This window comes from Lepidochelys kempii, chromosome 2 (assembly GCF_965140285.1).
Source record: "Lepidochelys kempii isolate rLepKem1 chromosome 2, rLepKem1.hap1, whole genome shotgun sequence".
NCBI lineage: Eukaryota > Metazoa > Chordata > Testudines > Cheloniidae > Lepidochelys > Lepidochelys kempii.
Window position 1 is genome coordinate 242,716,340 of NC_136381.1, and position 26,708 is coordinate 242,743,047.

The 26,708-nt window shown below is 45.3% G+C and overlaps 1 protein-coding gene across 14 annotated transcripts in view; it reads right to left on the minus strand.

Annotated features, from left to right (window-relative positions):
• Positions 1-26,708, minus strand: part of PARD3 (par-3 family cell polarity regulator) — a 648,369-nt gene that overhangs the window by 351,657 nt on the left and 270,004 nt on the right. For all 14 annotated transcript variants that reach the window (XR_012157609.2, XM_073334436.2, XM_073334435.2 and 11 more), the window contains one exon: positions 15,997-16,175. Coding sequence is in view for 13 of the 14 variants with exons in the window: in XM_073334436.2 (XP_073190537.1) it covers positions 15,997-16,175 (179 nt within the window). In the remaining variant the exon portion in view is untranslated. The remainder of the gene's footprint in view (positions 1-15,996; positions 16,176-26,708) is intronic.

The window sequence follows — 26,708 nt, forward strand, 5'->3', positions numbered from 1 at the left end:
CCGGAAGTGTGCCAGGAAGGCCACTGAAGATGCCTGGTCCAGTGGGCTCTGACGATCGGTGGCGGAGAGACAACCGCCAAATTGTAGCAGGTCCGAATGCAAGAGGTGATTCAGTTAGAAATCCTCTGTGTGAACACTGGGAGGCCCTTCATCCTATTAGCTGTAGAGATGAAAATCTGAGTCGACTTCTGGAAAGGTTTTGGCTGATCTTGGTAGAAAGCCAGAGCCCTTCTTACATACAAAGCGTGAAGGGACTTCTCTTCACTAGTCTCATGGGACTTAGGGCAGAAGACCGGAAGGAAGATGTTCTGGTTCATGTGGAACGTGGACACCACCTTGGGAAGGAAGGCCAGATGGGGCCGGAGCTGGACCTTGTCCTTATAGAAGACCGTGTACGGTGGTTCTGAGGTCAGGGCTCGCAGCTCAGAGACTCACCTTGCCGATGTAACTGCCAGTAGGAAAGCTACCTTCCATGATAGATGAGATAGGGAGCATGAGGCCAAAGGCTCAAAGGGCAGGCCTGTGAGTCTGGACAGAGCCAAGTTGAGATCCCATTGAGGGGCTGGGGATCAGACTTGAGGAAAGTCTCTCTCAAGGCTTCTAAGGAACCTGACCGTCCTGTCCTGCAAGAACACTGTCGCCCCTGGATTGGCAGATGAAAGGCTGAAATGGCTGCAAGATGCACCCTGACAGAGGAGTGAGCCAGGCCCTGGTTCCTTAAATGAAGCAGGTAGTCCAAGATCAACTGCACCAAAGAATGTGAAGGGGAGATGTCCCGTTTGGTTGGTCAGTGGTAGAACCTCGTCCACTTTGCCAAGTAGGTCTGCCTAGTTGAGGGCTTTCTACTCTCGAGAAGGACCTTATGGACCCCTTCCGAACAGGCCCGTTCATCCAGGTTCAGCCACACAACATCCACGCCGTGAGGTGGAAGAACGTGAGGTTGCGGTGCAAGAGTCAGCTATGATCCTGTGACAGCAAGTCCCGTCAGTTAGGCAGGGGCCAGGGAGGGATAGCTGACAAGCTTGATAGCGTCCCGAACCAGTGCTTGCGAGGCCACGCCAGGGTGATCATAATAACCTGTGTCTTGTCCCTCTTGATTTTCGCAAGGACCTTGCTGATGAGTGGAATTGGAGGGAATGCATACATCAGGCTTCCTACCCATGGCAGGATGAAGGTGTCGGAGAGGGAGCCCTTGTCCAGACCCCATCTGGAGCAAAATCTGTGGCACCTCCTGTTCTGCCTGGTGGTGAACAAATCCACTTGGAGAGTTTCCCACCTCCAGAAGATCATGCCGGCTACCTCTGGGTGGAGCACACACTTGTAGTGAGAGGAGAAGTCCCTGCATAGGTGATCTGTTGGCATATTCCTGGCACCCGGAAGGTGACATGCTTCTAGATGGATTCCATGGTCAATGCAGAAGTCCCAGAGATGGAGTGCCTCTTGGCAAAGGGCCAAGGATCCTGCTCCGCCTTGCCTGTTGACATAGAACATCGAGGCTTTGTTGTCCATGAGGACTCTGACCACTCTGCCTGACAGGTGAGGTAGGAAGACCGCGCATGCTCTGCGTACTGCCCTGAGCTCTTTGACATTTATGTGTAGTGTCAATTCCCCTGGGGACCACATACCTTGGGTCTGGAGGGTCCAGAGGTGCACCCCCCAGCCAAGGTCCGAGGCGTCTGAAACCAACTTGACTGAGTGAGGAGTGCTGACGAAGGGAACTCCTTCCAGGACTTTCCTGAGGTCAGTCCACCATTGCAGCGAGGTAAGTGCCATTGTGGGGATGGTGATGACCTTCTCCTAGTGCTCCCTGGACTGGGAGTAGACCTACACCAGCTATTGCTGCAGGGGTTGCATCCGGAGCCTGGCCTGGAGCACCACATACGTACATGCGACCATGTGACCTAGTAGGCAAAGGCAAACCCTGACCATGGTTCAGGAGAAACGCGGAGACTTCTGCGATGAGGTCCGTCAGTGACCTGAATCTCTCCAGTAACAGGAACACCCTGGCGCAGCCTCGACTTGAGCACTGCTCCAATGAACTCTATCTTCTATACCAGAACTAATGTGGATTTTTTGTCGTTCACCAACAGACCCAGGCGACAGAAGGTGGGTAACAGCATCGTGACATCCTTTGGACCTGGCTCTGCCCTTGACTAGCCAGTCGTCAAGCTACGGGTAGATCTGGACACCCCGATGTCTGAGGAAGGCAGCCACCACCGACATGCACTTGGTAAATTCCTGCGGTGCTGTCACTAGGCCAAACAGGAGGACCGCAATCTGACAGTGCTTGGGACTTACTATAAACTGGAGGATGCGTCTGTGTCCCTCGAAGATGGCAATGTGAAAGTACGCATCTTTCAGATCAAGGGCGGCATACCAGTCCACCAGATCCAGGGAGGGGATGATGGAGGCCAGGGAGATCATGCAAAACTTCAGCTTTGCTAGGAAGCAGTGTCCGCTGCATCCTGGAGTATCACACTGGCCATAGTTGTGGCCTCCTCCATAATAGCCCAGAAATCCTCCTAGAAGCCTCAGGAAGGGAGCCCTTGAACTTGGACATGGCTTGCCACATATTAAAATCATAGCATCCCCAGAGGGCCTGATGGTTGGACACCCTCAACTAGAGGCTAGAGGACCAATAAACCTTATGCCCAAACAAGTATAGTCTCTTGGAATCTTTGTTCTTAGGGGTAGCCCCAGGTTGACCTTGTCATGCCCAGTGGTTAACCGATTCTACCTGTAGGGAGTTGGGAGCAGGTTGGGTGTATAGGTACTCGTGGCCTTTGGATGGCACAAAGTACTTGCGCTCAGCCCTCTTGGAGATGGGTGGCAGGGAGGAGAGAGTTTGCCACAGGGCATTAGTGATCTTAGAGACCCCATCATGAAGGGACGGAGCCACCCTAGCTGGTGCCATGGAGCAGAGGTTATCGAAGAGAGTCTGAGGGCTCCTCCAGCTCCTCCACCTGAAGACCCAGGTTGGCAGTGACCCTCTTCAGTAGTTCCTGGTGCGCTTTAGCATCGTTAGGAGGAACTGGGGGAGGGAGCCCTGTTACAGCCTCGTCTGGCAATGATGAGGAAGATGCCAGTGCCGTAAGGTCCTCCACAACTACTGGTGGCCTAGAGGCTTGATCCTCTGCTCCCTCTTGGACTTGCAGGGTTCTTGCAGCCAAGGTTTTGTGTGCTGGAGGAGGGCAGGAGAAAGAGGCAGTCTGGGAGGGCTGGCTTAACCCCCATGGGTTCCATGAGTACCACAGCGCTGGCCACTGTGCCTGAGGCCACGGGTCCAGTTTCGGTGCCAACAATGTAGCCGGTACCACCAATATCAGAACTTGTCCTGCCATCAAGGAACCTTGCTCCGAACCAGGGCTGGATCTTGAGCGTTCGCTTCCAGGTGACTAGGACAGAGCAGAACAGTGGCTCTGTCCTGACCGGTGCCAGTCACTCCGCCTGGAGTCCGATCTGGAGCAGAGTCTTAGGGACCGGCGGCGCTCGACGGATCCACAATGGCTTGGAGCTGTCAATCCACATCTCGCACCTGATGAGCAGGATCAGGAGTCTGAGCGGGACCGCTGCCAGGAAGTGCCCGCACATGGTGACGCCCTCCTAGGGAATCAGTGATGGTCCAAGGAATGGTACCATCAATCCCTTGACAGGTTCCTTGAGTGCTGGGACTAGTACTCCTGTTGGGGGGCACATGCCTCCAAAGGTCTGCACCCGGTGGCCAGTGAGCTGCGCCTCAAGCCTCTCTGCCTGTGTCCAAGGACCGAATACAGCTGTGCTTTGTCTGCCTATTGCGGTCAGATGCGTAGTGGCTACAGGAGGGCGAGCGCTGGCAGGATGGTGAGTGGAGACCGAAGAGGTCCGAACGCGAGTTTACCCCGTGACCGGCCTGCAAGGCTTCCAGCATGGACAGCATGCGGCACTTATGGAGGCCTCTGCCACTATCCGGGGTAGCTGGCAAGGACTGGGTTGGGCTACATCGCTCCCCCGAAGCTTGGGCCTGAGATACTGACGTGGGTGAAGAGTTTCCCAGTGTGGGACCTTGCTCACTCCCAGACTTATCCATTCCGTTGTGGGAGGTTGGAGACCTGCCTCGTCCCGCCTTCTTAGTCGGAGCCACGGATAGGGACCGGTGCCGGCTAGTGGATGGTCCCACCCACCGGGGCGCTGCGCACAGAGGTCACGATACTTGGTGCCGAGTCAGAGCGCTGTTCCGGTGCCGGGGTGAAGGCCGACTCCATAAGGAGCACTCTTAAATGAGTATCATGCTCCTTCTCAGTTCTTGGCTTGAAGGGCTTGCAAATTTTGCACTTCTCACTAATATGTCCTTTCCCCAAGCAACGCAGACAACTGTTATGTGACTCACTAATGGGCACGGGCCTCCTGCAGCGATCACAGGCCTTCAAGCCTGGGGATCGGGGCGTGCCCCTTCCTGAGGCAAAGTCTCATTCGGGACCTACAAAGTCTCTAACTAAAGCTAAGGGATTTATAAACACGAATAGAAAACTATATACAGTCCAATACAGACGATAACTAGTTCATACGAATGAGCAGCTACAGCACTAACTGAAGAAGCAACAGTTCCAGCACTGTCACTGGCAGCAAGGAACTGAGGGTGGGGGGAACTGGTGGCGCCCTATATACCGCAGCATGTGCACACCACTCCTGGGGCGCCGGAGCCGGTCCCCTATGGATACTGCTGAGGGAAAAACATCCGGCACTGGTGCATGTGGCAAGCACACACACCTAAGTTGAATGACAGGTTTCAGAGTAACAGCCGTGTTAGTCTGTATTCGCAAAAAGAAAAGGAGTACTTGTGGCACCTTAGAGACTAACCAATTTATTTGAGCATGAGCTTTCGTGAGCTACAGCTCACTTCATCGCTCACGAAAGCTCATGCTCAAATAAATTGGTTAGTCTCTAAGGTGCCACAAGTACTCCTTTTCTTTTTACCTAAGTTGAATGGACATGAAGGAGAAGGAGAAGAAGTTATTCACCTTGTGCAGTAACAATGGTTCTTCAAGATGTGTCCCCCTGTGGGTGCTCCACTGTAGGTGTGTCTGCGTCCCTGCGCTGCTCATTGGAGAGTTTTGGTCGTGGTCCGTCCGGCCCGTGCATGCGCTGCTCCTCGCCTACCACAAGGCTAACCAACATGTGCAAACATTACTTCCTCAGTTCCTTCTCCAATGCAAGACAATTACTAGAACTCTGAAGCAAAGCAGAGGAGGGTGGGTCATGGAGCACCATCGGGACACACATCTCAAAGAACCATCATTACTGCACGAGGTGAATAACTACTACTTTTTCTTCAAGTAGTGTTCCGATGTGTGCTCCACTGCAGGTGACTCCCGAGTAGGTTGACCAGATAACAAATGTGAAAAATCGGGATAGGTGAGGAGGGTAATAGGAGCCTATATAAGAAAAAGACCCAAAAATCGGGATATCTCGTCACCCTACTCCCGAGCAGGGCCCACTACTAGAGGCTGGGGTTTCAGATGCGAGTCTGTTATGGATGACAGCACAGTGGCACCAAATTTGGCATCTGCAGCTAAATCTCCCAGGATGGCATAGTGTTCTGCAAAGGTGTGTGCAGATGCCCAGGTAGCTGCTCTACAGATTTCCGATATAGGGATACCCTTGGAAAAGGTGAGGGAAGAGGAGGAAGTTCAATAACCTGGTTTATATGTAAAGCAGAAATCACCTTAGGAGTCAACTTCAGATGTTGCCAAAAAGTGACCCTTCACGGAAGAACAAAGGAAGGGGGAATACACTATCAGGGCCGCTATCTCCCCTATCCCTCTTACTGATGTAAGGGAAATAAGGAACTAGGGATGTAATTATCGATTTTAAAAGTTAACCACTTAAATGATTAAAATATCGTTCAACCAGTTAACCATTAACCAAGGTCCCTCTGGCGGGCCGGTGTGGAGCGGCAGAACCTGGGGTCCTTCTCGGGCTGGGGTCCTGCCAGAAGCAGAAGTAATGGGGGAAAGCTGGCTGTATTTCAAGGAATCCCTGTTGAGGTTACAGGGACAAACCATCCCGATGAGTCGAAAGAATAGTAAATATGGCAGGCGACCAGCTTGGCTTAATGGTGAAAGCCTAGCAGATCTTAAACATAAAAAAGAAGCTTACAAGAAGTGGAAGGTTGGACATATGACCAGGGAAGAGTATAAAAATATTGCTCAGGCATGTAGGAATGAAATCAGGAGGGCCAAATCGCACCTGGAGCTGCTGCTAGCAAGAGACGTCAAGAGTAACAAGAAGGGTTTCTTCAGGTATGTTGGCAACAAGAAGAAAGCCAAGGAAAGTATGGGCCCCTTACTGAATGAGGGAGGCAACCTAGTGACAGAGGATGTGGAAAAAGCTAATGTACTCAATGCTTTTTTTACCTCTGTCTTCACTAACAAGGTCAGCTCCCAGACTGCTGCGCTAGGCATCACAGCATGGGGAGTAGATGGCCAGCCCTCTGTGGAGAAAAAGGTGGTTAGGGACTATTTAGAAAAGCTGGATGTGCACAAGTCCATGGGGCCGGACGAGTTGCATCCGAGAGTGCTGAAGGAATTGGCGGCTGTGATTGCAGAGCCATTGGCCATTATCTTTGAAAACTTGTGGCGAACGGGGGAAGTCCCGGATGACTGGAAAAAGGCTAATGTAGTGCCAATCTTTAAAAAAGGGAAGAAGGAGGATCCTGGGAACTACAAGCCAGTCAGCCTCACCTCAGTCCCCGGAAAAATCATGGAGCAGGTCCTCAAAGAATCAATCCTGAAGCACTTACATGAGAGGAAAGTGATCAGGAACAGTCAGCATGGATTCACCAAGGGAAGGTCATGCCTGACTAATCTAATCGCCTTCTATGATGAGATTACCGGTTCTGTGGATGAAAGGAAAGCAGTGGATGTATTGTTTCTTGACTTTAGCAAAGCTTTTGACATGGTCTCCCACAGTATTCTTGTCAGCAAGTTAAAGAAGTATGGGCTACATGAATGCACTATAAGGTGGGTAGAAAGTTGGCTAGATTGTCGGGCTCAACGGGTAGTGAACAATGGCTCCATGTCTAGTTGGCAGCCGGTGTCAAGTGGAGTGCCCCAAGGGTCGGTCCTGGGGCCGGTTTTGTTCAATATCTTCCTAAATGATCTGGAGGATGGTGTGGATTGCACTCTCAGCAAATTTGCGGATGATACTAAACTGGGAGGAGTGGTAGATACGCTGGGGCAGGGATAGGATACAGAGGGACCTAGACAAATTGGAGGATTGGGCCAAAAGAAATCTGATGAGGTTCAAGAAGGATAAGTGCAGGGTCCTGCACTTAGGATGGAAGAACCCAATGCACCGCTACAGACTAGGGACCGAATGGCTAGGCAGCAGTTCTGCGGAAAAGGACCTACGGGTGACAATGGAAGAGAAACTGGATATGAGTCAGCAGTGTGCCCTTGTTGCCAAGAAGGCCAATGGCATTTTGGGACGTATAAGTAGGGGCATAGCGAGCAGATCGAGGGACGTGATCGTTCCCCTCTATTCGACATTGGTGAGGCCTCATCTGGAGTACTGTGTCCAGTTTTGGGCCCCACACTACAAGAAGGATGTGGATAAATTGGAGAGAGTCCAGCGAAGGGCAACAAAAATGATTAGGGGTCTGGAACACATGAGTTATGAGGAGAGGCTGAGGGAACTGAGATTGTTTAGTCTGCAGAAGAGAAGAATGAAGGGGGATTTGATAGCTGCTTTCAACTACCTGAGGGGTGGTTGCAGAGAGGATGGTTCTAGACTATTCTCAGTGGTAGAAGAGGACAGGACAAGGAGTAATGGTCTCAAGTTGCAGTGGGGGGGGGGGGTTAGGTTGGATATTAGGAAAAACTTTTTCACTAGGAGGGTGGTGAAACACTGGAATGCGTTACCTGGGGAGGTGGTAGAATCTCCTTCCTTAGAAGTTTTTAAGGTCAGGCTTGACAAAGCCCTGGCTGGGATGATTTAATTGGGGATTGGTCCTGCTTTGAGCAGGGGGTTGGACTAGATGACCTCCTGAGGTCCCTTCCAAACCTGATATTCTATGATTCTATGAAAGGCATAGAAAACCCTTGTCCCTTGAGAGAAAGAAAGCATACCCCAGGGAGGGTTGGCAGATGCCAGCTCTAACGCAGTACACAGGCCATTTCTTGTTCTGGTAAGTAGCAAACAGATCTGTCTGTCTGTCTCCCCCATTACTGGAATACATTGTTTAGGACCATCAAACCTACTTCCCATTCGGGGCTGAATGAGAACATGTGACTGAGATAATCTGCTGTCATGTTGTGTATTCCTGGCAGACAGGCTGCAGATATTAAAGCCTTGTGGGAAATGCACTAGGTTCCATAACTTCAATGCTTCCATGCACAAGGAGCGGGATCTGGCACCTCCCTGATGGTTTACATAATACATGCAGGCCACATTGTCTCTCATGACCACTGTGTGTGGATCTGATCAGTGGGGGGGGAAGTGAACACAAGCGTTTCTGACTGCTCTGAGTTCGACCGGGTTGATGTGGAGGTGTATCTCAGATGACAACCATTTGCCCTGCACCGTGAGACCACTGAGATGTGCACCCCATCCTATGAGGGATGCATCGGTAATCAGGAGCAACACTGGGGGAAGCTGAACAAATGGGACTCCCACACATGCATTTACTGACTCTTTCCACTAGCTCAAGGATTGCTTGACCCCAATTGGTGGGCATCAATAATAATTCATCTATCCTGTTTCTGTGTGTATATTGCAATGATCGGGGCTTGAACTTTCTTCTGTAGGCTGGTTTATAGATCCCTAGGGATTGAAGAGTGGCCTGAGAATCCTTCAACATGTGAAGAGATGTGTCTGTCTTCTCAGCAAATAACTTTGTCCCTTCAAAAGGAAGGTCCTTCACCATGCTTTGAACTTCTTTACGGAAGCCAGACAAATGCAGCCAAGAAGCCCATCTAATAACAATGGCCGTTGAAATCGAGCATGCCATCATCTCAGCAGCATCTACTGCAGACTGGAGCAATGTTTTAGCCACCAATGACTATGGCCTTGGATTGCTCCTTGTGAGAATCAGGAAGTTGTTCAATAAAGTTTCTTGTAGTACAATGAGAAAGGCAGTGCACAGCTGGAGACACTGGCGAGTCCAGTGCTCTGGCTGAACTCAGTACCAGGGAACCCAGTAAATACTGAACTCAGTACCAGGGAACCTCAACACCAGGGAACTGAGTAGGGGGTGAATCCGGTGTATTGGATACCAAAAGATCCATCATGCACCTTCAATCCAATGGTGCAGATGGTGTTGGTTCTGGCAGTGGTTATTGGTGCCAAGAGGAATGCACAATGGAGTCAGAGATGCGGACTTGGCCATACGGTATGTCAGTGTCACGTACACCAGGGTCAGTGCAGATGCCAATGTCCGTACTGACAGAGCCTTCCCCTGGGTTGATCTTCTATGCCTTTCATGCCCCCTTGGTACCGGTACTACTTTGCCCACGCCTAATAGGTGTTTGGGAAGGCCAACATGTTCTGTCGGTTCAGTACCATGCATGCTCTGGGTCCCAGTTTTAGGCAGCTATGGTGCCAACAGTACTGATGATACTGACAGAGCCAGAGAAAGTTTTCAGCTCCATCAGGACATGCTATGGGGGCTCACAGACCATTTCTTAGAGATCTTGTGTGAGTGGCTTGTCACCCTGGGCTCACCTTCCTTTGAAGCAGAAGGTTGCAGGGAGAGTTCCTGCCAGGACTCCTGGGGTTGGAGGGCTGACTCCATGAGCAGGAGTTTGAGTTTTAACACTGTGTCTTACCTGGACCTGGGTTTCAGTTGCTGGCACCAACCACACTTTTGTGGATTGTACTTTTCTCCCTGGCAGTGAATGCACTGTGAGTGTCCATCAGTCACTGGGACAGATTCCCTGCAACTGAGGAACTTTATGAAGCCTGGGAAGCTGGGCATATCCCTGCCCTGGGGGGTCCCCCTGCATCGGGCAAAAAGCAAAAAAAAAAAGCAAAAGTTTGGCAAAAAGCAAACCCTATTTATTTTTTTGGCATAGCCATCAAAAAACAAACAAGGTAACAAAGAAAAATGCTTCAAGAGAAGCTAAAATTGACAAATCTAAAGGGAGTTAACAATCCGTGAACAGACAGCTCTAGCTCCATCGCTAAGCAGGAGCGGCTCAGAGGAACTGAGGAGGGATTGGCCGCACCAGCTGGCTAGCCTCCTGGCAAGCAAGGAACAATGCATGTGTGGGCGGAACAGACTGCTACTAAAATTCTCCAATCAGGAGCGCAGGGACACAGACACACCTACAGTGGAGCACCCATAGGGTAGGGTGACCAGGTGTTCAGTTTTTGACCGGAACACCCGGTCAAAAAGAGACCCTGATGGCTCCGGTCAACACCACCAACCGGGCCACTAAAAGTCCACCCAGCAGTGCTGCAGAGCTAAGGAAGGCTAGTCCCTACCTGTTCTGGCACCATGCTGCGACCGGAAGCAGCCAGCAGGTCCGGCTTCTAGATGGGGGGAGGAGGCCACAGGGCTCCGCATGCTGCCCCCACCCTGAAAACAGGCTCTGCACTCCCACTGGCCATGAACCGCAGCCAATGGGAACTGCAAGGGCCTGCGGGTGAGAGCAGCACACAAAGTCACCTGACGCACCTTCGCCTAGGAGACGGACCTGCTTGCTGCTTCCAGGGCGCAGCGCAGTCCGTGGTGCCCGGAAAGACAGGAAGTCTGCCTTAGCCCCCCGCTACACCATTGACTGGGAGCCACCGGAGGTAAGCCCACGCCCCAACCCCTGCCCAGCCCTAAGCCCCCCACAACCCAGAATCCCCTCCTGCACCCCAAACCCCTCATCCCCAGCCCCACCCCAGAGCCTGCACTCCCAGACTGAGTCCTAACCCCCCTGCACCCCAACCCCCTGACAACCCAGAGCCCCCTCCCATACCCCAAACCCCTCATCCCCAGCCCCAACCCAGAACCCACACCCCCAGCCAGAGCTCGAACCCCTCCCGTACCCAAACTGCTTCCCACATTAACTACCTCCCTTCCCAGTTTACAAATGAGATTCCTAACCAAAAAGACAGCAAAGATTGCTTAATTTATTCATATAGATAGGCCATTCTTTCCTTCGGTGAGGCACATGAAGGTGACCACACTAAAAAAAACTGGCTGCTGACTAAATGGCAAATACAAATAGAAAAAAACTTGCACACCAAATAAACTCAGCTGTGTGTTTGCTGTTACTGATCCACCCCTGCAGATCATGCTACATGCAGTTTGCTTTGCTTTGGGTAGACGAATGTGAGAAAGAGAAAACGCAAGCAAGTCAATGCATTTTCATTTTTCCTTTTCACTGCTCCCTCTTGATCTCTATTTCTTCGAAGCACACATTTTCACTTTTTCGGGTTATGGCAGCAGTGTTGATCCTTAATGCAACGATATATAATTCTACTCCAGAAAATCACATTAGGGTAATGTCTTTAGAAACCAAATGTCCATGCCATACTTTTGTGTGAAGCAGATGAGGTTACCAGACAAACCTTGAGCATTTAAGTGACAAAGAATCAAAGCAGGTTTGATATTTAGTAATGCCACCTCATTCCTCACTGTCATAGAGGCACAAACAAAAATGTACCTGCTGAGCACACTAAGAAGAAAAGGGCTGAATTACCTTGTAATCAGCATTAGACATAAGATACTACACTCAGTGTTCATATAGTATGGTAATGTGTTTGGCACAGGCAGCCAAGATACAGCATCTGAGGGGGGTAAAAAACCTCTTGATAGTGTTTTGCATGATCTCAGCTCACATATTACTAAAGCTACACAACTCGTGGCTTGTGCCATGGGGCTAGGATAGTGGTTTATTATTTTTTAAGTTTGTGATTCAATGTGTAACAATTATTCACAAATCAAACTTTCATATGGTATTTTACTGTGGCAGAAAATGCACGTAAGATTATTATTTTATTTTTGTCAGGAGGACTAAAGAAACAAGTCAAAATTACAGTTTTCAAACCAATGACATGGGAAAATCTGGGAAGTATTTTTATTAACAACTTTCTTTTAATTTAATAACTTGAGGGAATAAGACCTAAAGAACTAACTTGAGCCTTTAATTACTGGGAATGTAGATGTACCAAATATAAGAAAAAATATTCCAAAATTAATCAAAATAAGTTGGTGAAAGGAATACAGAGAAAGTTAGTGTGTGCAGGTATTGACAAATATGGACCCTATCCTGTAAACACTTATTCAGAAGAGTCGCTCTAATTACTTCAATAAGATTACTCACGGAGGTGGGGATTACTCATCTGAGTGTAGTTGCCAGCATTACAATCTATCTCCAGAAATAAATCTTCAAATAAATAGAAGCCCTGGGGTTCACCAGGCAGTGTATCTAAAGAGCCTCTCAACTGGGAACACTTTAAAACTAATATAGATTTCAGGCGGCTTTCCCCTATTGCCAAGACAAAGAACAGAAATCCACCAAAACTCTCCTTTTCCACCCCACTACAGTTTATTGTGACATCGCAATATTACATGGTGATGTTTCTTCATGTCAATGGAACATCGCTATAGCACACAGAATACAGAGAGGGAAGAATCCAAAAGGTTCAGTCTAGGTTTGCTTCCAAAGCATCCTAAAGTTCAAAGCTCATTCAAACCTATAAAGGTCTCCTGTCAGGGACCTGGATACCACCCCACCCCACCCCCACCCCCCATGACTCACTGCCTATAATTGTTTCCCGGGTACAAGAAAGAGCCTGGCTACCTGCTACCTCCAAGCCAGGCCTTTGGGGGTGCCTAAAAGCAGCTGTAAACCTGATTTTTCCCCACAGTCCTTGTGGAACATCTCATTCTTTTCCCCTTTCCCTCTTCCCAAGAAACCTACCACCCTTTACTTCTTACTGCCTGAAGGCTGTCTTCCCACATCCTGACTCCCTGTAGTCTTGTTGGGACAGTGGCAACCCCACTGCCTTCTCCCCTCTTCCATTCACCTTGGGAGCCTTACTGCTGTCTTGGTGTTCCAAATCCTGCCTATCCAGGAGGATGCAAACCCTACCCTGGAGTCCTCCCTATGCCCATGAGAAATAAACCTTTCCACCTGATATATGATGTTCCCTGCTGCCCTGGAAGTAGTCTTTCCTCCCAACTCTATGGAGTCTCCACTTATCAGACATTTCACCTCTTACCCACTCATATACTTAGAAGTATAACCTAAGTAGCTAACACCACTGTTTAGGATCAGTGGATGGGAGCTGTCATCTTCTCCTTGCTTTCCTCGCAACTCTACAGCAGAAGCACAGACACTGTAGGGAGCAGAGCAGCAAGCTGCAGCACAGGAATAGTAAGAAAGTATGTCACAGCAGTTGTAAGACAGCCAGAAGGTGGGACTGCAATGAAAACACTATCCAGTGCCAGTTGCCCATACAGGATAGATGGGTGTTACCTCTAATCCCATACACAAAGCAGAAAACTAAGAGCATTCTGACTACTTTTCTTGAATTGTACTTGCCGTACATATGCAATGAAACAGTTTGGAACAAGACAGTTCCATCTCCAGTCATTATCTGAATGGATAGAGAAGAAACCTTAATATTAAAAAGTGGTAGGTTCCTGTTGGCCAGACAGTCTAAGTATGTATGAAAATCTCTTCGGCAAGAAGTTTTACATGTTGCAAGAGCTCAGTATCAGTCCTCCAGAGCTATCTGATGACAAGGACGTCAAAACTGATACATTTGTACATTTTATATTGACACAAATGAAATAAACGTTTGTAGCAACAATTTTATAAAATTGGTAATGGACAGGAGATTCAGAAAAATACTTATCAGAAATTCTTAAGAGCCATAACTGGGATTCTCTGCAAAACGTGGACTAACATTTTTGGACTGGCAATAAGAGATATTTATGAATACACTAAAATAAAAATCTATTTACAAAAGAACAGCCATACTGGGTCAGACCAAAGGTCCATCTAGCCCAGGTCCATCTAGCCCAGTATCCTGTGTTCTGACAGTGGCTAATGCCAGGTGCCCCAGAGGGAATGAACAGAACAGCTTTAATGTAACTGCACTCAGAATGAGGTTAATGCACAAAATGTTTACATGAGCAGCTGACTATATTGTTTACTTTCAATTGTTTGCAACATCTTACTGCCAGAAACTAATACTCCGAGTGATCTGCTTCACTTGGAAGATTAATGCAGATGCTATGTAAGAAAAAGCATTTTAAAAGATACATTATCAATATCTGCTGTACTAACCTACACTAATTCTCTCCCATCTTCTTGATTTAATGCTCTCGTGTGTCCAGCTTCCCATCACTACATTAGATCAACTGAATTCCTTTCCACCTTGGTCACCATGTTTATTTCCAGTGATGCCACGCTTCAGTGCACTTCAAATATTTTCATGAAAATCAAGAGTAAGTACATGCTGAACAGCTAATGATGCACGGAGCCTGAAGTGGAAGCTTGGTTGCTCTTTAAATCCCTCCAAATGCTAGCTTGAGACACTCAGGGAGGCTCCTCTTCATGCTATGTATGGCCCTCTTTTCAATATCCATGTTTCTTGAGTAATGAGGTATAATCTCATTATCATTTCAGATAAATCAATGGAAAATGTTAGCATTTTGCACAGATAATTCTCTAACCCATTTTGTTCTTTTTATTAAAACATCAAAAACCAAATTTTTCAAAATGGTTTCTAATGTTGTGTTCACAATCAAGCACAGGTGCAAGTGACAAAAATTAGACATTTAACTATCAGATTTGACTTGCAGATCAAGTAGACATCTACATGCTATAATTTGCACACACAGTCAATTGCAGAACCAGACTGAGGCGCCTTTAAAAATTTGGCTCTAGACATTTATACTCACTGCATGATACTTCACTGTAGATCCTTTTTATAGACAGGATTTTTATTTTTAAATAGATGGAAGAATACCACAAGAGAAAGGAGAGTTCTTTTGCAAAAAACATATGTCTTTGTCAGAGGACATAGCCCCGACTCTGCTGCATTTCTGCTGTTTTATATAAGATTTAATCTAGTAATGTAGCATTTGAAATCTAGTGCTGTGATTAACCAAACCACCTATTTGAGAAAGAAAAAAATTTAAAATATCAGATTTCAGATGTTCTATCCTTTTCAATTTGTGCAGTATAGTCACAATAGTAACCAAAAATGTAACTTCTTATCTGGGTAATTAATTTCTATTAGAAATGTAAAGTTAGACAACATGAACATCTTCTTCACTGTCACAGGTAGGGGAGAGAAAAGATAACAGACGACTGTACAAAACAAAAAATAACTAATCTTTTTGGTTTAAAAAAAATAACTTGCGTGCAGAAACAAGATTCATGGTGGTTTCTTTAGTTACCAGTATAGCTCAAGTAGAGACAGTGAATTCTAAATGAAGTAGAAAAAAAAATACTGTGAACCTGACTGTTTCCACTTTAATTAAGTTATCCAGTGAATACAACAGTTGCAATTTCTTCTCTGTATTACTCCAGTAGTCATTCTGAAATTGAACACTCGAAATGTTTATTTGCTACAATAGAAAGATAAAATGAAACAGCTGGTTGGCATGCCTATCGTGCTCTGTGTTATCCTACAGAGATTCCGGAGGGCAACATCAGGATATAAGAGGAGATTGGTGAAAATCAGGCACATTGCAGAGGTGGCTCATTCAGAATTGAGGAAAACTGCTTGATAGCATTTAGGCCCTGCTTTACAGAAGCGCTGAGCACTCAAAGCTCCAAAGAAAATTATAGCAAACATCAAGCCATTAGTGAATATAAGTGACAATATCCTTAAGAACACAGCACATCCTACCATGAAAAGGGTTATTCTGGTGGCATTTCACGTCCACTGGATGAAGAGGATATAAAGGTTGAAACTAAGGGAAAGTAATAAAATTGTGTCCCTGGAACGAAGACATACTGCTCATATATCAGACACAACCTTACACACAGATAAACAAAAACGTACCTTTCTGTCATGACTACTGGGCATCCCAGGGGTGTTCTGCTTAAGGAAGCCTGCTGTTGTGGACCATCTTGTGGGGTTTTTTCGGGAAGGTTCTTCTGAAGAAAAATTAGTATCGCTTACAGAGGTCGAAAGGCCAATCAATGCGGGGTCACTGCTACGCCGTACATGAAGAGGCATATCTGAAGGAATAAAATAAACTAAATAAACAACAAGTAAACTGAATATTCTTCCACATACAAAAAAATATATTTTAAAACTCAGATAACTGGTTGTGACCAAAAGAAGTTTGCACAGACTGGCTAGTTTCTGACCTCAGGCAACTGCCTAGCGGACATGGGTCTATTTCTTGAAAACCACCACCAATTACTCCCTGCTTAGCAGTCTCTGAAGAGAAGACAAGGACTGAGTGGGTCCAAAGAGTGAAATATTTGAAGCTACTTTTTGGTTTTATAAGCACGATCGCAATATCTTAAGCACCTTTTACTTCAGAAGGGTTTTTTTTAATCAATTGACCAACCTGAGGCCTCAAAGAAACTACCTGCAGCTATTTAAAAATGTAATAGAAACCAACTACCCAGGAGATGAAGCCAGTTAGCCAGAAGCCACTACAAAATGCGGGAAGGGCTGCCTTGTCTGAGAGAAAAGCCCTGTTGAGAAGCCAGTCCCCTCCTCTTATCTGCTAGGAAAAGGGATGGGAGCTGGGGTTTCTACAAGGTGCTGACTCTTGGGAGCGCCACCTTTCAAATCAGTCACCAGCTAATAAATACCCAATACGTTTGAAGCCCCGCAGCCCCCCTCTCTCCACTGAAAAGGAGCAGACGCACGCACGCACACACACACTTCTCCTCTCCCTTCAAAGCCTCTTGGGTTAAGTGTCCTCTTTACTCTATCCCGCGCCCAATCTCCTGGCTGCTGCAACAGGGATATATCTGTTACCGTACCCTACTCCCCAGCCTTCCAGCTGCAGCGGTTGGCAGGCGGGATGAGGGAACTATTTCATTAGCAATAATTGAATGCAGCAGGTAGGAAGAACTGTAGGAAAGAAATCTTTATTATATATGCTAGGCAGTTGGCTTGCATTCCTGAACCCTTGGTGATCTCTCATACTAGGTCCCTCCTGAAAAATGATTTAATTTTTTCCAGATCCACTTATTATACTACAAGGAGTCTTCAGCATAAAATCATAGAATATCAGGGTTGGAAGGGACCCCTGAAGGTCATCTAGTCCAACCCCCTGCTCGAAGCAGGACCAATTCCCAGTTAAATCATCCCAGCCAGGGCTTTGTCAAGCCTGACCTTAAAAACCTCTAAGGAAGGAGATTCTACCACCTCCCTAGGTAACGCATTCCAGTGTTTCACCACCCTCTTAGTGAAAATTTTTTTCCTAATATCCAATCTAAACCTCCCCCACTGCAACTTGAGACCATTACTCCTCGTTCTGTCATCTGCTACCATTGAGAACAGTCTAGAGCCATCCTCTTTGAAACCCCCTTTCAGGTAGTTGAAAGCAGCTATCAAATCCCCCCTCATTCTTCTCTTCTGCAGGCTAAACAATCCCAGCTCCCTCAGCCTCTCCTCATAAGTCATGTGTTCTAGACCCCTAATCATTTTTGTTGCCCTTCGCTGGACTCGCTCCAATTTATCCACATCCTTCTTGTAGTGTGGGGCCCAAAACTGGACACAGTACTCCAGATGAGGCCTCACCAATGTCGAATAGAGGGGAACGATCATGTCCCTCGATCTGCTCGCTATGCCCCTACTTATACATCCCAAAATGCCATTGGCCTTCTTGGCAACAAGGGCACACTGCTGACTCATATCCAGCTTCTCTTCCACTGTCACCCCTAGGTCCTTTTCTGCAGCACTGCTGCCTAGCCGTTCAGTCCCTAGTCTGTAGCGGTGCATTGGATTCTTCCGTCCTAAGTGCAGGACCCTGCACTTATCCTTATTGAACCTCATCAGATTTCTTTTGGCCCAATCCTCCAATTTGTCTAGGTCCTTCTGTATCCTATCCCTCCCCTCCAGCATATCTACCACTCCTCCCAGTTTAGTATCATCCGCAAATTTGCTGAGAGTGCAATCCACACCATCCTCCAGATCATTTATGAAGATATTGAACAAAACCGGCTCCAGGACCGACCCTTGGGGCACTCCACTTGATACCGGCTGCCAACTAGACATGGAGCCATTGATCACTACCCGTTGAGCCCGACAATCTAGCCAGCTTTCTACCCACCTTATAGTGCATTCATCCAGCCCATACTTCCTTAACTTGCTGACAAGAATACTGTGGGAGACCGTGTCAAAAGCTTTGCTAAAGTCAAGAAACAATATGATTCTATGATCATATGATATATGATCGGGTAACCCTATCTACCAACCCTCCTTTTTTCCCTCCTCCCCAAACAGCCCCCATTGCCTGCCTCTGGTGCCATTCGATGCTTTCCCATTTAACAATGGAGTGAGATGGACATGATTTTTGTCATCTGTAGTGTTGTTGTGGACCTGCCCTCAAAGAGACAAGTTTTTGAGCTACACAGAGCTCCTCCTCAGGTCTGGGAAAGGTACTCAGGCTATAACTACACTTACAAGCTCACAGCAGCACAGCTGTATTGATACAGCTGTGCCACTGTAAAAGCGCCCGTGTAGCTGCGTTATGCTGATGGGAGAGAGCTCTCCCATCAACATTATAAAACCACCTTCCACGAGTGGCAGTAACCATGTTGGCAGAAGAGCGTCTCCCGCCGACATAGCACTGTGCACACGAGAGCTTATGCGAACAAAACGTATGTTGGTCGGGGTGTTTTTTTCACATGGTCTCAGAGTGTCACAGCGAAATACAAGGTGGAATACACAGTTTAACATAAGTAGTTAGCACACAGTCTAAGGGATCATTCAAGGTGCAGTGGACCATTAACACACTGTGGGTGAAACACTTTTCACCAAAAAAGGGAGTACTTGTGGCACCTCAGAGACTAACAAATTTATTTGAGCATAACCTTCGTGAGCTTCATTGGATGAAGTGAGCTGTAGCTCACGAAAGCTTATGCTCAAATAAATTTGTTAGTCTCTGAGGTGCCACAAGTACTCCTTTTCTTTTTGTGGATACAGACTAACACGGCTGCTACTCTGAAACTTTTCACCAAAAGCTCACTCTATATCTGACCTCTCAGTCCTCATCCTTAAAAGAAACCTGTACAACACTTTCATAAGACAAGTCTGGGAGCTTAAATTCATAACTTTGCTAGACACTAAAAATCAAAGACGCTACATTTATGGCTTATCTATAACACCAACTAACCATCTATAACCTATTAACCCCCCTTTTTGTCCTATGACTACAGGGGTGTTAATGGGCCACTTCACCTTGAATGTTCATCCTTGTATTTTGCTGTGACACTCTTGAGTTCCCAGACCTGAGGAAGAGCTCCATGTAGCTCAAAAGCTTGTCTCTCTCACCAACAGACGTTGGTCCAGTAATAGATACTACTGCACCCACCTTGTCTCGCTAATGATTTTTGCCAGTTTCTTTCTGTTTGCAGGGTTCTGAGTAAGAGAAATAATAACTGGCAAAAAAAAAAAACCCATGAGAACACTGAGCACTCACAGCAGCAGAATCAGTGGAGCAGCCTGAAGCACTACACTGACTTACATCTGGTCCGTATTCAGAAAGTGATCTTCAGAACTGTAGGGCTAGAACCATAACCAGCTTTTCCTTTGACAGGAAAGATTAGATTCTACAGAGGTTGACGGCATGTGTCCCACACACATTCAGCAGAAAAAAATCGAATAGCAGGAATTCAACAAGTGGATTTTCCAGGCTCTGCAATGTCATTTTATACGCTAGCACACAGAGGCCCTGATCAGCACTGAAATTCTGTTTTGGGTGGTGTTATAGCGTCACACAGACGGAGAGAATTCCTGCCCTCCAGAATTTATAGTGCAAGAATATTTGTTTAGCAACATGATTTCCTGTCTTTAAAAAGCATTCACTGTGAGTTGTACCCAACAGCAATTATCATATTTTGTAATGAGCACTACTGTGGAACATAGCAAAAAAGAAAAATCAATAAATATTTTTTCACTACCATTAGATTGGTTTGTTTCCTCTTTCAAAACCTTACAATTTTCTTACACTCCAAGATTTTCACAATAGTTTTACTTCAGCACAGATATAAATGTTTTCTGCTAATGATGTACAGTATTCAATAAAATCAAAACAGAAGTGAAGTAATTAGAGGCTTATTTCAAGAAGGATCAATTATATCCTACAGAACAGCATATACACACTGAAGTTACCTTACTTGTTTTAACTGATTTCTGAATATTAAATATGCATCTACTCCTTCAGCACACCATCTCAAATACAGTGTGTTTTCGTTTTCAACTTGCAATGGCTTTAAAAACTTTACTTCCAGCGGCTTACCAATGACTTAAGCATCAGATTTCCTCTAGATGGTAAGCATAATAAAAGAAACACTGTGGAATCCCAAGAGATCCGTATAACAAAGATGACACAGCTGTAGTCACAGGAATCACCACCACAAAGTGTAATGAAGTGACCACATTAACAAAGGTATCTAAGCTCTTGTCTTAGCTCTGAACATCATCTCTCATTTATTAGATTAGCCTGGTCAGGCAAGTGGTTCTGTGGTAAGAGTTGTGCCACTTAAGAAAAATGCCAATCTATATTTCAGTTCCAAACAGCAGTCACCAGAATATATTTCTCCAGGGTTAATCCTACTACATGCACCGATAACTTACAGCCATGTAACCACTTTGTTCACTTGCTATAAGCAATATTTGAGATTAGAAATCCAATAGATACTTGCTGGCATGCCGTCCCTCTTTTTTCATTTTCTCCCTACAAATTACTTTATATGATGATTTTTCAATGAACTGTTATAAGCAGAGTAAATTAAGCTGAATTTAAGCATGGAAAGAACATGAAATTCTACTCAAGACTACTTTTCTGAAAGAGATGGCAATTAACACTTTATTGCCTCTCTGCAGCAAAACATAATCACTTACACCTTGCTAAAGAGTGGTAGCTTTTCCACAAACAAGGAATCCCAAATATTAATGTGCATCAGAAAAAAATTAATGTAACGAGGACAGTATATAATACACTTAGTGACAAGCTTGCTGAAGGAGGCATTTTCAGTCATTTCTTAGACACTTTCCTAAAGGGCTGGGGAGAGGGGAGGAGAGAGGAAAGAGTCTTGTTTGCTAACGAGAAGATATTACTTGCTAAGTAACTACCGCTGACATGTACACAGCCAGCATGAGGTCTTTCCCAGATTGATTCCATGTTTAAACATAAAAGCGATAGGTGTTAATATCCAGACTCTGCCAAACAATGAATTATGAAACATAATTGCTTAAGCACATATTACAGGTATTTCCAGGTTACACATATGTAAGTTTTAACATTACACTTTTTGCATTCTTGGAACACAGGTGGCAAGCCAGTGTAGCTCTATCGCACACCCCTTGCTAAAACACAACTTTTCACCACAGCTATTCCAACAGATTAATCTCCACCACCCCATAATTACTGCAAGTTATAAGTATCATCTCCATCTACACTTTGCTGATATTGCAATTTCAAAAACTCCTCCTACCCAATTGTGATGGTCATAAAAAAAGAATATATTGACTGGATTTTCTATTAAAGTAGTGTTGGTTATAATTTTCTGGTTTACCTATTTTATAGATTTCAAAAGGATATACTCTGAAATATTAAAAGAAAAAAATTTAAAAAATGAGCTTCAATAATTAAACCACCAGATGAAGTGCGCATGGGACCAATGCAATGTCACTGATTCCAGGATGACAGCTGATAGCATTTGATGTCTGTGGTTTCTTTGAAGATTGGATAAAACAGCAATGAACTCTAATCACAAGGCTTCAAATTCTCTGTGGCACTAATGCACTGTAAATATTGATTCGCTTCTGTAGCTAAGGTGCCTTTTAAATAACCACTAGAAACGGTACGTCTAATAATGAATTACAGAAAGTTTTAAAAGTCAAAGAACTGGGTGGGGAGGGTGGGGAAATCAAATATAAAAAAAATCATGGAAAGGTAGAGCCACAAGTAAAGACAGTTTCAACTCCCACAAGTAAAGACTTCAGACAATTAACCTTAACCGAAATCTATTTTATTTTTTAAAAGGTTTACATTAGTCTCAAGTTTTAAGTGTCAAAACTTCCTGGAACTGAAGTTTCAAATCCCAGCATGGACAATTCAGCTCTCTAGTCTTCCAAGTTAGATGCACTGAGTTTCATGCACTTCCTGAATCTCTACAGCGTTAGAAGTTTTTCAGCAGAGAAAACTAGGCTATTATTTATTTTTCAATCCTATGGAAATAGGAAGATGTTAATTTTTGAAGAATTTAAAGCCAGTTATAAACTGGACCTCAAGATAAGTTTTTTAAGGTCTTTACTCTCAGAAGAAGAAAAAACAGTGGGAAAATCAACTCATTGAGAACTGATCTACAAACTATTGGAACCTAATAAGGGCTAATGCTTATGAACACTCTTCTGGCGGATTAACAGAGAAGTACAATCAGAAGCTAGGTATCTAATTAAAGAAGAAAAATTATTAAAAATATCACTATGTTCCAGGAGCAAGAACAGCAACTCCACTGGACAAATTTATTTTAAAAGAAACTCAGCCCCCATTATCCAGCTGATTGCTGGAGAGGGAGTAGACAGGTCGAATTGTATAACCACACCAGCTGCAGGCTTTCTGGAAACTGAAAATAGCAGTGATTAACAAAATAATACAAGATGCACAAAGTTTGACCAAATATTTTGTAATTGGACTGACAATCAGAAGATAATTCTTTAGAACAGAACAAAATCTTCATGACCAAGTTGTTGCATGCAGTTAAGACACATCACCTGGTCCTTAAAAATTACACCAGACATTAAACAGTGGGTACTAACAGCTAACAGTTGTGACCATTTTAGTGAATGGAATTTAGGACCCATGGAAAAGAAAAGCAGAGACCAGATCTGGTCACTATTCTGAGCATTCTGTTGAAACTGAAGTGTAATCCACTTGCATTATACTGCAGCATTTAACTTTGTTTGACCTAAAGAAAGGGCAAGAAGCAGTGGGGAGGAGACGTTTGCTGATGCTTTGAGCTCCTCAATCTCCAGACCTAAGTTCGCCACAACCCACTTCTGAAGGTCCTGATGGGCCCTGAAGTCATCCTGCACAAGACGACTACTAGGTCCCATGACAGCCTTGTCCAAGGAGGAGGAGACACAACACCAGGTGAAACTCCCAGGAATTCCAGTATGGCCACTGCATTGCCCACTGGCCAGGTGTTGGCAGGGGGGCTGGTACCAACATCTGCTGGCACACAGGCTGAGTACTAGTGATGTGCTCTGGGCAGAGCCAAAGATTTTACTTTGGACTCTGAGGAGTCTTCTCTCAGGGACCACAGCCGGAGAGGCTCCAGCCTCAGCCACGCTGGCGGGCTGGATCAGCCCCAGCCACACCGAGGGGGGGGGAGGGTGTTGGGGGGCGCGTCCCTTTAATCAGTTAACAGTTTAAATGAAATATTTTAAATTGTTTAAAGGGTTAACTTTTTAAACAGTATTTAAATCCCTAGTGATGATTAGCACGTTCTTGCCCGACTCAACTGGGTTTGGGAGGGGGGGAATATAATGCCCTACAGAGTAAGAACCATACAGAGATCCAGAAAATGGGTATTTTATATGCTGAGCTCAAACCCTGTACCACTTTGAATCCAGGCTACAGATTTCTGTTTCACCCAGGGATTTCCCTACACACACCCCCCAAATTTCCCCAACACCCTCACCCCCAGTTTTGTGAACTAGTTACATGCAGTGTTGCCAATTTAGTGATAGTTTGGAAATTTGAATTGAAATTAAAACATTAATAAACATTTTAAACGCATATAAAGTGTATGATAAAATACGTGTATCTGAAAAAGTATAATAGAGCTGAAAAGTATGAACATAGACTAGCTTCTTTATACAGCTGTTGTTTTTATGATCACGTCAGTGCATTCATTTCGGTGATGCCGGCCAACCTAATAATTTCAAATTATGATTTGTAAGCAAAATCTAAATGAGCTCTCCCTGACAGCTAGTGATGAGCTGGGGGGAAAGGCTTCAGGACCAGATTGTATTTACCTTCACACCTAATTTACCTAGGTATCCAGCAAACAGAGCTGTGTTGCCCAAGTGATAGATTTTGGCTGGGGTACAAATCACTTGAATGCAGGGGAGGGGGGGGGTATGAAATGTTGTTATTCATATTTTCTGAGTAAAGGGCAGTAGAACTGTACTTAGCCTGTGCTGATTGAGGGCATCAAGAAAGAGGGTAGGGATAGGTGTTTTGCTTGATGGTCTGCTGAGTCACAAGTATTATTTGACCTGCCCCTCTCCACTGTTTAAAGTCAGAGCTGATTAGGCTCCATAGATAGTCTTTTGCTCTGTTAAGTGACCACTACAGCTGAAATCACTGATAATCAGGTCTAAGTGCTTAGACCTACTGTGGACAGCATTTCTGTGGAAGAGACGGCCCAGTCTCATTAGCAGTGAGATTCCCCCACTGAGAGCTGAAATCACTGAGAGCTGGGTGGAACCTCAAGAGACCAACTCGCAGAGAACACAGTGGCAGGTGGCAGCAGAAGGTGGCAGCGCAGGACCATTGGCAACAGAGCGATGGAGTGAACGTGGCACAATGAACAACAGTGGCCAGAGCGCACAGTGAGCAGCTGGAGGAACGAGCAAGGTGCCTTCTTGCCCCCCACCTGGGAGGTGAACTCATGTGAAAGCACCTCTGAGCTCTGAGTCTCCACTGAGCAAGGACACCACCAGTGAGTGTTAATGAGGCTGTTTAGAATGCTGGAGACACAACACAGTTCATGCGAATAAACATGGCTGTGGCATCATACTTTCTATTTAAGAAAGAGATACCACACACTACAAACTGGAGGCCAATGTTAAGTGCATTGTCACTTGTTCATCCTGAAGTTGAACACTGGTTCCGAACAAGACCAGCAAATGCTCACTATCTTTCTGCAAGAAACTCAACTGACTGGCTAGAAGCATGTGGTGGCAACAGTGAAAGACTCAACAGTTGAAAAAGTGAAGAACTCTCTTACCACATTCAAAAAATTAGCACACATGGCTGATGAATGCACCGATGCAAATGGACATCAAGTATTAAGTCATTGTGTACGTTATCTTGATGTCAGTGGTAGGCCAGTAGATGCGTTTCTAGATGTTCAAGTTATAGAAGACACATCAGCTGCATCTGTAACAACCCATATTTTAGAAGAGTTAAATGCTTGTCAATTGGACCCCAAACAGATGGCTGCTTGTGCATCTGATGGAGCTGCAGACTTCTTTGGAAGACATGGTGGAGTACAAGCTTTGCTCAGAGAAAAGTGAAGCCCTAATCTCTTCTATACGCACTGCAGAGGCCATCTACTCCAACTAGAGCTAGTATGAGCTGCAGACTCTTCAAAAGACATTTAAAAAGCTATAAATTTAATGTCTTCATTATATTCTTTTTCAGCAAGAGACCAAAAAGACTGAATATCTTGGAAAATATAGAAGATACATCGGGACTGAAGTTCAAATTAGTCCAACCTGGGAAAACCCTCTGGCTTTCTCATGAGCGATCCTTGGCTGTTGTCTTAAAATTACTCCAGCCGTTATTACTGGCTTTGGAAAGTATCCACCAAGATGGGATGGATCTAAGTAATGAGGCTGGTGGATTACTTTTGCTACTACGTTCAGAAAAGACTATTGCCATTTTCTCTCTTGTAAGTCTACTGTTGAAACCACTTGGGTCATTAAACAATGCCATCCAGGCATCTGCTACAATAGTAATAGATTTTTGTCCAGCAATAGAAGCTGCATTTGGATCAGAGAGCTATCCATTGAAAAAGTACTGGAAGAAGCAAAGACTTCAGTCCAGAAGTTGACTAATGAGGGCTTATATTGAATCCTTTAGTGAAGAGGACAAGAAGTGTTTGTAAAGACAACTGAAAAAGTACACAGACTTGATTATTAAAAATCTACAACAGCGACTTCTAGATTCTACTCAACCTCTTCATACCTTTTACAGATCCCTGTCCTATAAAAGACTGACAGTTGAGTAGAGTGAGGCACTACCAGCAATGGGCTGCCATGTGCTCAGGACAGAACAGAGAATTTGAACACAGAGTGGAATATCATACAATGAATGAATGAAGATTTGATTTCAATTTCTTTTTTATCATCACTAGTGGCTCGGCCCAATCTTTATCCTATGTTCCTGGGATGAAAGAAGTTGGAATTCGTCTCTTGCTACTCCCACTCACAACAGCTACAGTTGAGCGTTCTTTTTCATCATTGAATAGAATTTTGTGTTCTGAAAGAAGTTGCCTTCTGCCTGATCATGTGAATGAACTAATGAGCGTCTTTTCAGTTAACCTGTTTGAGCATGACATAACTGGTTTGCGATGTCCTTAGCATCATTTGAAACATACTACTAGCCTGTTGATCAGGAGTATTAAACACACAATTTAAGGAGGTTATGTAATTGACCAAAGATATTTCCTTATTTTTTCATATTCTTTTTTCATGTAAAGTAGAAACATACATTCCATCTATTGAAAAGTATCACCAACTAGACTTGCAGTCATAAAAAATACTTACACTTAACCCACAGCACTTAG